The sequence below is a fragment of the Panulirus ornatus genome, chromosome 46, assembly GCF_036320965.1.
Source record: "Panulirus ornatus isolate Po-2019 chromosome 46, ASM3632096v1, whole genome shotgun sequence".
NCBI lineage: Eukaryota > Metazoa > Arthropoda > Malacostraca > Decapoda > Palinuridae > Panulirus > Panulirus ornatus.
The window spans coordinates 14,424,534-14,437,136 of NC_092269.1; the positions used below are offsets into that span (position 1 = coordinate 14,424,534).

Below are 12,603 nucleotides of genomic sequence, written 5' to 3' on the forward strand. Positions count from 1 at the left end.
GTGTGCGCACGTGTATGTATATACATGTGTATGTGGGTGGGTTGGGCCACTCATTCGTGTGTTTCTTGCGCTACTTCGCTAACGCGGGAGACAGCGACAAAGTAAAATAAAATAAATCAATAAACGAAAAAGAATGTATATATATATATATATATATATATATATATATATATATATATATATATATATATATATATATATATATATATATATATATATATATATTATAATAATAATAATAATAATAATAATAATAATAACAATAATAATTTTTCGCTATCTCCTGCGTTAGCGAGGTAGCGCAGGGAAACAGACGAAAGAAATATATATATCTATGGTAAAGTGTATGAAAGAAGAAAGCTGAGATTAATTGTGAATAAGAGCAAGGTTATGAGTTGCAGTAGGGTTGAGGGACAAGTCATTTGGGAGGTAAGTATAAATGGAGAAAAATTGGAAGAAGTGAAGTGTTTTAGATATCTAGGAGTAGAATTGGCAGCGGCTGCAACTATGCAAGCGGAAGTGAGTCATAGGGTGGGGGAGGGACCGAAAGTTCTGGGAACGTTGAAAAAAGTGTGGAAGGCGAGAACGTTATCTCGGAAAGCAAAGCTAGGTATGTTTGAAGGAATAGTAGTTCTGACAATGTTGTATGGTTGCGAGGCGTGGGCTATAGATAGAGGTGTGCGGAGGAGGATGAATGTGCTGGAAATGAGATGTCTTAGGACAATATATATGGTGTAAAGTGGTTTGATCGAGGGAGAAAGAATTCTTCCCACGTATTCCCTGCGTGTCGTAGAAGACGAATAAAAGGGAAGGGAGCGTGGGGCTGGAGATCCTCCCCTCTCGTTTTCATTTTCCAAAAGAAGGAACAGAGAAGGGGGCCAAGTGAGGATGGTCCCTCAAAGGTTCAGTCCTCTGTTCTTAACGCTACCTCGCTAATGCGGGAAATAGCGAATAGTATGAAAAAAATAATATATATATATTTATTTATATATATATATATATATATATATATATATATATATATATATATATATATATATATATATATATATATATATATTTTTTTTTTTTTTTTCATACTATTCGCCATTTCCCGCGACAGCGAGGTAGCGTTAAGAACAGAGGACTGGGCCTTTTTTGGAATATCCTCACCTGGCCCCCTCTGTTCCTTCTTTTGGAAAATTAAAAAAAAAAAAAGAGAGAGGGGAGGATTTCCAGCCCCCCGCTCCCTCCCCTTTTAGTCGCCTTCTACGACACGCAGGGAATACGTGGGATGTATTTTTTTTTTTTTTTTTTTTTTTTTTTTTTTTTTTTTTTTTTTTTTTTTTTAATTTTCCAAAAGAAGGAACAGAGAAGGAGGCCAGGTGAGGATATTCCCTCAAGGGCCCAGTTCTCTGTTCTTAACGCTACCTCGCTAACGCGGGAAATGGCGAATAGTTTGAAAGAAAAATATATATATATATATATATATATATATATATATATATATATATATATATATATATTATCACTGGGGATAGGGGAGAAAGAATACTTCCCACACATTCCTCACGTGTCGTAGAAGGCGACTGGAGGGTACGGGAGCGGGGGGCCAGAAATCCTCCCCTCCTTGTATTTTAACTTTCTAAAATGGGAAACAGAAGAAGGAGTCACGCGGGGAGTGCTCATCCTCCTCGTAGTCTCAGATTGGGGTGTCTAGATGTGTGTGGATGTAACCAAGATGTGAAAAAAGGAGAGATAGGTAGTACGTTTGAGGAAATGAACCTGGATGTTTTGGCTCTGAGTGAAACGAAGCTCAAGGGTAAAGGGGAGGAGCGGTTTGGGAATGTCTTGGGAGTAAAGTCAGGGGTTAGTGAGAGGACAAGAGCAAGGGAAGGAGTAGCACTACTCCGGAAACAGGAGTTGTGGGAGTATGTGATAGAACGTAAGAAAGTAAATTCTAGATTAATAAGGGCAAAACTGAAAGTTGATGGAGAGAGATGGGTGATTATTGGTGCATATGCACCTGGGCATGAGAAGAAAGATCATGAGAGGCAAATGTTTTGGGAGCAGCAGAATGAGTGTGTTAATGGTTTTGATGAACAAGACCGGGTTATAGTGATGGGTGATTTGAATGCAAAGCTGAGAAATGTGGCAGTTGAGGGAAAAATTGGTATACATGGGGTGTTCAGTGTTGTAAATGGAAATGGTGAAGAGCTTGTAGATTCATGTGCTGAAAAAGGACTGGTGATTGGGAATACCTGGTTTAAAAAGAGAGATATACATAAGTATACGTATGTAAGTAGGAGAGATGGCCAGAGAGCGTTATTGGATTACGTGTTAATTGACAGGCGCACGAAAGAGAGTCTTTTCGATGTTAATGTGCTGAGAGGTGCAACTGGAGGGATGTCTGATCATTATCTTGTGGAGGCTAAGGTGAAGATTTGTATGTGTTTTCAGAAAAGAAGAGAGAATGTTGGAGTGAAGAGGGTGGTGAGAGTAAGTGAGCTTGGGAAGGACACTTGCGTGAGGAAGTACCAGGAGAGACTGAGTACAGAATGGAAAAGGTGAGAACATAGGAGGTAAGGGGAGTGGGGGAGGAATGGGATGTATTTAGGGAAGCATTGATGGCTTGGGCAAAAGATGCTTGTGGCATGAGAAGCGTGGGAGGTGTGTTCATTACAAAGGGTAGTGAGTGGTGGGATGAAGAAGAAAGATTATTAGTGAAAGAGAAAAGAGAGGCATTTGGACGATTTTTGCAGGGAAAAAATACAAATGAGTGGGAGAAGTATAAAAGAAAGAGACAGGAGGTCAAGAGAAAGGTGCAGGAGGTAAAAAAGAGGGCAAATGAGAGTTGGGGTGAGAGAGTATCATTAAATCTTAGGGAGAATAAAAAGATGTTCTGGAAGGAGGTAAATAAAGTGCGTAAGTCAAGGGAGCAAATGGGAACTTCAGTGAAGGGCGCAAATGGGGAGGTGATAACAAGTAGTGGTGATGTGAGAAGGAGATGGAGTGAGTATTTTGGAGGTTTGTTGAATGTGGTTGATGATAGAGTGGCAGATATAGGGTGTTTTGGTCGAGGTGGTGTGCAAAGTGAGATGGTTAAAGAAAATGATTTAGTAAACAGAGAAGAGTTAGTAAAAGCTTTGCGGAAGATGAAAGCCAGCAAGGCAGCGGGTTTGGATGGTATTGCAGTGGAATTTGTTAAAAAGAATGGGGTGACTGTATTGTTGACTGGTTGGTAAGGTTATTTAATGTATGTATGATTCATGGTGAGGTGCCTGAGGATTGGCGGAATGCTTGCATAGTGCCATTGTACACAGGCAAAGGGGATAAAAGTGAATTATCAAAATACAGAGGAATAAGTTTGCTGAATATTCCTGGGAAATTATATGGGAGGGTATTGATAGAGAGTGTAAAGGCATGTACAGAATATCAGATTGGGGAAAAGCAGTGTGGTTTCGGAAGTGGTAGAGGATGTGTGGATCAGGAGTTTGCTTTGAAGAATGTGTAATGAGAAATACTTAGAAAAGCAAATGGATTTGTATGTAGCATTTATGGATCTGGAGAAGGCATATGATAGAGTTGATAGAGAAGGTTTGTGGAAGGTAATGAGAATATATAGTGTGGGAGTCAAGTTGTTAGAAGCAGTGATAAGTTTTTATCGAGCATGTAAGGCATGTGTACATGTAGGAAGAGAGGAAAGTGATTGGATCTCAGTGAATGTAGGTTTGCGGCAGGGGTGTGTGAAGTCTCCTTGGTTGTTTAATTTGTTTATGGATGGGGTTGTTAGGGAGGTAAATGCAAGAGTTTTGGAAAGAGGGGCAAGTATGCAGTCTTTTGTGGTTGAGAAAGCTTGGGAAGTGAGTCAGTTGTTGTTCGCTGATGATACAGCGCTGGTGGCTGATTCATGTGAAAAACTGCAGAAGCTGGTGACTGAGTTTGGTAAAGTGTGTGAAAGAAGAAAGTTAAGAGTAAATGTAAATAAGAGCAAGGTTATTAGGTACAGTAGGGTTGAGGGTCAAGTCAATTGGGAGGTGAGTTTGAATGGAGAAAAACTGGAGGAAGTAAAGTGTTTTAGATATCTGGGAGTGGATCTGGCAGCGGATGGAACCATGGAAGCGGAAGTGGATTATAGGGTGGGTGAGGGGGCGAAAATTCTGGGAGCCTTGAAGAATGTGTGGAAGTCGAGAACATTATCTCGGAAAGCAAAAATGGGTATGTTTGAAGGAATAGTGGTTCCAACAATGTTGTATGGTTGCGAGGCGTGGGCTATGGATAGAGTTGTGCGCAGGAGGATGGATGTGCTGGAAATGAGATGTTTGAGGACAATATGTGGTGTGAGGTGGTTTGATCGAGTAAGTAACGTAAGGGTAAGAGAGATGTGTGGAAATAAAAAGAGCGTGGTTGAGAGAGCAGAAGAGGGTGTTTTGAAATGGTTTGGGCACATGGAGAGAATGAGTGAGGAAAGATTGACCAAGAGGATATATGTGTCGGAGGTGGAGGGAACGAGGAGAAGAGGGAGACCAAATTGGAGGTGGAAAGATGGAGTGAAAAAGATTTTGTGTGATCGGGGCCTGAACATGCAGGAGGGTGAAAGGAGGGCAAGGAATAGGGTGAATTGGAGCGATGTGGTATACCGGGGCTGACGTGCTGTCAGTGGATTGAATCGGGGCATGTGAAGCGTCTGGGGTAAACCATGGAAAGCTGTGTAGGTATGTATATTTGCGTGTGTGGACGTATGTATATACATGTGTATGGGGGTGGGTTGGGCCATTTCTTTCGTCTGTTTCCTTGCGCTACCTCGCAAACGCAGGAGACAGCGACAAAGCAAAAAAAAAAAAAAAAATATATATATATATATATATATATATATATATATATATATATATATATATATATATATATATATATATATATATATATACACATGAAATGAAGAAGTTTCATTTGTTCCAGTCTATGAAGTCTGGTGTGTTCCGAGAGATTGCTGACTCCGAGAAGAAGCGCATCAAGTACATCAGGTCTGTGGAATACTATAAAATGCTGGACTCACTTGTGAGAGAAGGTGACCACGTTATAGTTACAGGGGACCAGTATGGCAATGTTCTAATGGCTCGGGACTTTTCACATAAAGGTAACTGTGGACTTAACACGTTATTTCATTGAGCACGCCTCCGTTATTTGTTGCATGTATTGCAAAGGATCTGGTTGTTTCATTGTTGGACCTAGTTGCTTTAGCCATTGTGTGAATAATCTACCTTTACATTCTGACACCTTTTTCGAATGTCCTTTTTTTAGAAGTAGATGTTCTTGAATTATATCACGTATATAGATCTGCTGGCATGCAGCCGGTAGATCCCTAGCGCAGTATGATCACCATAATATTGCTCTTTGTTAACATCGAAAGTTGAAAATATAATGATCGAAAAATAAAGATTAGTAGAGATTGTCTCCAACATCTGTTTGTTATTGATACATCCGCTCAGCGTCGTAAAATAGAATCATTTATGGATATTCGTCGTCACTTAGATGACCAGCCAGACAAAATGTCCACTGACCTCTTCTTGACCTCTGCAGGTACAGCAACTCATCTGGTGTGTACATGACGACTCCTGGAGTGTAACCATTTCCCGCTCTGTCTCTCTTGTTCATATGACGTTGTTAAGATCCCCTGTCTTGTCTGCCCATAGTTATTACTATCATGGCTCACTGCAAGTCTTTTCCAAGCCCCATCAAGATCAATATATCTGGAGAAAACTAATTTCAAAGATTAATAACTGTGGTTTTCGGTCTCTCAAACTGAGTAGCACTGTACACAGAATCCCGGTAATGTGCTCTAACTTCATGGAATTTTTAAAAATCTTGGAAGTAGAGATTCACTGCAAATACTGGGCCTCCGTGGTGTAGTGGTTAACGGTCCTGAACGTAACACGTTCGAGTGCTGTCCGGGGTCAAGAATACGACGGCTCACGCGAGGATGATAATCAAACTAATGAAGAAGAACGTGTATTTGAGTTTCGCCCCACCATGGATAGCAGTACCTGGCCTTAGTCAGGTCTGGGAAGTGACCAACAAAATAACATCAATCTCGAACTGTGGTGTGATCAGAGCATAGTGAACATAGATGTCGAATGCTCTCGATCAAGGTTCCTTTCGTGTTAACGGTTCAGGAAATTACGACAATGGATTCAAAATATATTACCGGATCCGAGTAGGTAATTATCAATTTGTATGAGGATATGAAGACTGGATACAGTCAGAATATAACCTTAGAAGAACTTGTGTTTGCAATCAAAGGCAATAATCCTCAACCATCATAGGTCAGGATGATCCTGATGTGGACCACTTCATCAACCTGTTAGTATTGTATAATGACGGTTGGACTTCTCAAACAATGACATGAGCATTTTCTTCTGTTGATATCATAGCAAAGGAAAACGACACCTGTCAGGTGCTGAACCATTTAGTCTCAATGCGTCAACTGGTCACCTGTTTAAGTCCATGGGAGGTAGCATGATTGAAAGACTTCTTTCTTGTGGCCGAAATTTGTGATAATGGATCTATAATTCAGATTTCTGAAGCACAAAAGCAAACTAAATAATTTGATCCACTTTGATCGTAATATACTTAATACATTCATCATGACACACCATCAGTCATTTGCATGTGATATAACTTTGCAAAAATAGAACACTCATGTAACTCCATACTTTAAGTTTAACCTTTCAACTAATAGAGTAATAGATGATTGAACCTTTGACCAACATGACGCCATCACTATATGATTCTCTTATTTACAGGAAGGTGTGACTTCTACTTATCAAGTGAGGGGTACATGCCCGCCATGTCCTGTATGATTGTACAGAAAGACAGTCCTTTGGTTCCAGTGATGACCAAGAGGTACTGGTAAGTTCCCTCTGGTCCCAGATGAATGTGGTCTGTAAAGTTAATTTTGTAATGAATCACTGAGTAGACCAGCATGTGAGCCATGTATTATTAGGCTACTACACGTCGGCCTTGACACGTTGTGTGCAACTTTCTCACGGCTGAACCGTAATATACAAAGGCCATCAAATTTTGAATGTCGGTGTCTCAGAATATGAGAAAGATGTTAAGCCAGTCCGATGAACTCACTCAAAATAGACAGCCTAGGAACCTTCACATTATAATGAAGGTACAACAGGATCAAATTCAGGATCCAAGAGCCAACAGGTTTGGGTTTAAAGAAGAACAAAAGCCATCTCTAAATGTTCAGGGTTACCACAAACATATTGGGTCGTACAGCCCAGGATACTTAAGCTTATGACAGCCCAGAGTACCTAAGCTTATGACAACCCCGGGTACCTAAGCTTATTACAGCCCCGGGTACCTAAGCTTATGACAGCCCCGGGTACATTTGTTTATGACAGCCCCGGTTACCTATGCTTATGACAGCCCCGGTTACCTAATCTTACAACAGCCTAGGGTACCTAAGCTTATGGCAGGCCTGGGTACCTAAGCTTATGACAGCCCCGGTCACCTATGCTTATGACAACCCCGGGTACCAAAGCTTATTACAGCCCCGGGTACCTATGCTTATGACAGCCCCGGGTACCAAAGCTTATAACAGCCCAGGGCACCTAAGCTTGTGACAACCCCGGGTACCCAAGCTTATGACAGCCTCGGGTACCTAAGCTTATGACAGCCCTGAGTACCTAGGCTTATAACAGCCTCGGATACCTAAGCTTATGAAAACCCCGAGTACCTAGGTTTATGACAGCAAAGGGTACCTAAGCTTATAACAGCCCAGGGTACCTAAGCTTATAGCAGCCCAGGGTACCTAAGCCTATTAAAGCCAAGGGTACCTAAGCTTATGAAAGCCCAGGGTACCTAAGTTTATGACAGCCCCAGGTACCTAAGCTTATAACAGCCCAGGGTACTTAAGCGTATGAAACCCCAGGGTATCTAACCATATGACAATCCCGGGTACATAAGCTTTTGAAAGCCCAGGGTAACTAAGCCTATGACAGCCCCGGTTACCCAAGCTTATGACAGCCCCGGGTACCCAAGCTTATGACAGCCCCGGTTACCCAAGCTTATGACAGCCACAGTTACCTAAGCTTATGACAGCCCCGGTTACCCAAGCTTATGACAGCCCCAGTTACCTAAGCTTATGACAGCCCCGGTTACCCAAGCTTATGACAGCCACAGTTACCTAAGCTTATGACAGCCCCGGTTACCCAAGCTTATGACAGCCCCAGTTACCTAAGCTTATGACAGCCCCGGTTACCGAAGCTTATGACAGCCACAGTTACCTAAGCTTATGACAGCCCCGGTTACCCAAGCTTATGACAGCCCCGGTTACCCAAGCTTATGACAGCCCCGGTTACCCAAGCTTATGACAGCCTCGGTTATCCAAGCTTATGACAGCCCCGGTTACCCAAGCTTATGACAGCCCCGGGTACCCAAGCTTATGACAGCCCCGGTTACCCAAGCTTATGACAGCCTCGGTTATCCAAGCTTATGACAGCCCCGGTTACCCAAGCTTATGACAGCCCCGGGTACCCAAGCTTATGACAGCCCCGGTTACCCAAGCTTATGACAGCCTCGGTTATCCAAGCTTATGACAGCCCCGGTTACCCAAGCTTATGACAGCCCCGGTTACCCAAGCTTATGACAGCCCCGGTTACCCAAGCTTATGACACCCCTGGGTACCCAAGCTTATGACAGCCCCAGTTACCTAAGCTTATGACAGCCCCGGTTACCCAAGCTTATGACAGCCCCAGTTACCTAAGCTTATGACAGCCCCGGTTACCCAAGCTTATGACAGCCACAGTTACCTAAGCTTATGACAGCCCCGGTTACCCAAGCTTATGACAGCCCCGGTTACCCAAGCTTATGACAGCCCCGGTTACCCAAGCTTATGACAGCCTCGGTTATCCAAGCTTATGACAGCCCCGGTTACCCAAGCTTATGACAGCCCCGGGTACCCAAGCTTATGACAGCCCCAGTTACCTAAGCTTATGACAGCCCCGGTTACCCAAGCTTATGACAGCCACAGTTACCTAAGCTTATGACAGCCCCGGTTACCCAAGCTTATGACAGCCACAGTTACCTAAGCTTATGACAGCCCCGGTTATCCAAGCTTATGACAGCCCCAGTTACCTAAGCTTATGACAGCCCCGGTTATCCAAGCTTATGACAGCCACAGTTACCCAAGCTTATGACAGCCCCGGTTATCCAAGCTTATGACAGCCACAGTTACCTAAGCTTATGACAGCCCCGGTTATCCAAGCTTATGACAGCCCCAGTTACCTAAGCTTATGACAGCCCCGGTTATCCAAGCTTATGACAGCCCCAGTTACCTAAGCTTATGACAGCCCCGGTTATCCAAGCTTATGACAGCCACAGTTACCTAAGCTTATGACAGCCCCGGTTATCCAAGCTTATGACAGCCCCAGTTACCTAAGCTTATGACAGCCCCGGTTACTCAAGCTTATGACAGCCCCAGTTACCTAAGCTTATGACAGCCCCGGTTATCCAAGCTTATGACAGCCCCGGTTACCCAAGCTTATGACAGCCCCGGTTATCCAAGCTTATGACAGCCACAGTTACCTAAGCTTATGACAGCCCCGGTTATCCAAGCTTATGACAGCCCCAGTTACCTAAGCTTATGACAACCCCGGTTATCCAAGCTTATGACAGCCCCAGTTACCTAAGCGTATGACAGCCTCGGTTATCCAAGCTTATGACAGCCCCAGTTACCTAAGCTTATGACAGCCCCGGTTATCCAAGCTTATGACAGCCCCAGTTACCTAAGCTTATGACAGCCCCGGTTATCCAAGCTTATGACAGCCCCAGTTACCTAAGCTTATGACAGCCCCGGTTATCCAAGCTTATGACAGCCCCAGTTACCTAAGCTTATGACAGCCCCGGTTATCCAAGCTTATGACAGCCCCAGTTACCTAAGCTTATGACAGCCCCGGTTACTCAAGCTTATGACAGCCCCAGTTACCTAAGCTTATGACAGCCCCAGTTACCTAAGCTTATGACAGCCCCAGTTACCTAAGCTTATGACAGCCCAAGGTACGTATGGTAGTGGGTTATAATATTCATCAGTGAAAGGTTCAGTGGTTCCATGTATGATATGAAACACATTGTCTCATCACCACATACACATGTACACTGAAGACGCGCTAAATGCCTCAAATTCTAGCACATCTTAATGCCAAAAACTCGTCAAAAATGAAAGTGATTAGAGTCACTTTTAAAATACCCGGCATTAATGATAAAGTTACATAAAGCATTATGAGGGAGATCTGACGTGGTTACATGCATGATAATTATGTATTGTGAGAATGTACTTCATGGATGATGTACTCTGCGTCCTCCTTCATCATGTACATCATTTCTTAATATAATTGTAAGTTATACAGTGAACCTTCTAGGCAATATAATAGACAGCTTGCAGTTGACTGCTTCTTACCCTTCACAGAATCAACTTGATAACGCAGGCTGGGCTGTATCAACACTGGGTAAAGGCCTACATGCCCAACTCTACTTCCTGTGTACATCCTCCCACTAAGGTCGCGGTCAACACCTCACTCACCATCTATAACCTTTGGGTAATATAACAGCATCCAGAAAGTAGCCTTCCTAAGCAAGCATCACTTGAACATATACCTTACGTAACGTTCACTGTTATTTCATCCTTGATTAAATTGGATTTATTGTTTTCAGGGAATGTTTGTAATGTTCTTTGGCGGACACGGTGTCAGTCTACTTGTCCTGAGCCTCGAACTCCTCGTCGTTCCAATCCTTCAGCACGTGACGTCATAATGACCAGTGGCCACAGTTCAGCGTGGCTGGAACACGATCATCATCGATGCTGGAAATGTTCATCTGGAACACAAATTCCATGGTGTACACAAGCTGTCGTAGATGAAATTCCTGTAGAAAAGAATGATAACTAAAATGTTCACTGACCTCCAGGTATGAACGATGTTTCACGGTCTGAATTTGATAAAATCTTAATAAAGGCAATCCTTAGCATTGTTTACTCAGTAACAATATGAAGGCATGAATCGTCTGATTTTGTTTATTCTCTCCTTAAGTGATGGTATCTGACAAGTTCAGGAAATATAATACTTGTCTCTTTCCTCATAAAAACAATTTAGCATCATTCTACATTATCTGCATATCATATATGATCAATATGAATCTGTCATGTGAAAAACTACACCAACTAATGCTTAATACAAGATACTATTGGAACGCGTAATGATGTCCATGTTTCTGCTTACTGGAGTTAGGTACATACTGAAGAGTGTTAAAACTTGTGTTCCATGAATGATAATGGTGTTTATGCTTCCATTTGTTTAAATTATAAATATAGACAATAAAGTAGATTATGTGGATTTTCAAACGTCAACATGATCCTATACTAAATAACTCAATTTTTGAATAAAGATTTTAACTTGATAAAATCGGTAAAATATTACGGAAAAAATAATTCTGTATTATAGTAGAATATCTGAAAACCACTTAACTTTGCATATCCATAAACATGTGTGTATAAATACAAATGACGAAATCCTGCAATTCGTCTGTTTCTCAGCGCGATGACATCAATAGAAGGATACAGCGACTTACAGTAAAACGGTCAGAAACTCAGTAATTGTGGTTTTCATGACGTGTTCATCCCTACTGCCATAGCAGGATACCTACCTAAACTTACCAACCTTAGGAAAACGGGTCAAGATAATACCATTGTAAAGACTTACAGAAACTAGTTATGACACCTACGTCATACTCTGGCATCAGCTCAACCAGTTACCCTTTACTAACCTCTTCACTCAGACTGTATCACAATATGTTACTGAAATATAATACTTGTCTCTCCCTCAGCACAGACTCTAAAATCAGGAGGTGAAGACAAATCCTTCAATCTCTAATTTCACTAAGAATCCTCCTCCTCTTTATTTACATTAACTGGATATCTATCAGATCACAACCAAGCAGGGAAAATTTTTCCTAGAATTTTAAATAGTATTCTATAATTCGCAACTAATACTTACCCAAAAGTGTGTGAAAGGAGAAAACTGAGAAAAAAGAATGTGAATAAGAGCAAGGTTATTAGGTTCAGTAGGGTAGAGGGAGTGGTTAATTGGGATGTAAGTCTGAATGGAGAAAATTGGAGAAAGTGAAGTATTTTAGATATCTGGGAGTGGACGTAGCAGCGGATGGAACCATGGAAGCGGAAGTGAGTCTCAGGGTGTGGGAGGGGGCGATGGTTCTGGGAGTGGTAAAGAATGTGTGGAAAGAGACAAGGTTATCTCGGAGAACAAAAATGGGTATGTTTGAAGGAATAGTGGTTCCAGCAATGCTATATGGTTTCGAAGTATGGGCTATAGATAGGGTTGTGCGGGGGCGGATGGATGTGCTGGAAATGAAATGTTTCAGGATAACATGTGGTGAAAGATAGTTTCATCGAGTATCCAATAATAGAGTAAGAGAGATGTGTGGAAATAAAAAGAGTTTGGTTAAAAAAGCAAAAGGTGTGTTGAAATGATTTAGGCATATGGAGAGAATGAGTGAGGAAAGATTGATAAAGAAGATATATATGTCAGAGGTGGAGGGATC

General features: G+C 42.1%; 1 protein-coding gene across 1 annotated transcript in view; it reads left to right on the top strand.

Annotated features, from left to right (window-relative positions):
• LOC139763314 (uncharacterized) overlaps positions 1-11,554 on the top strand; it is a 101,177-nt gene extending 89,623 nt beyond the window's left edge. Inside the window, exons 10-14 of the mRNA XM_071689336.1 lie at positions 4,939-5,116; positions 6,783-6,888; positions 7,442-7,609; positions 10,457-10,586; positions 10,702-11,554. Of these exons, the coding sequence (XP_071545437.1) occupies positions 4,939-5,116; positions 6,783-6,888; positions 7,442-7,609; positions 10,457-10,586; positions 10,702-10,800 (681 nt within the window). The 3' untranslated portion in view covers positions 10,801-11,554. The remainder of the gene's footprint in view (positions 1-4,938; positions 5,117-6,782; positions 6,889-7,441; positions 7,610-10,456; positions 10,587-10,701) is intronic.
• The last annotated feature ends 1,049 nt before the right edge of the window (positions 11,555-12,603 follow it).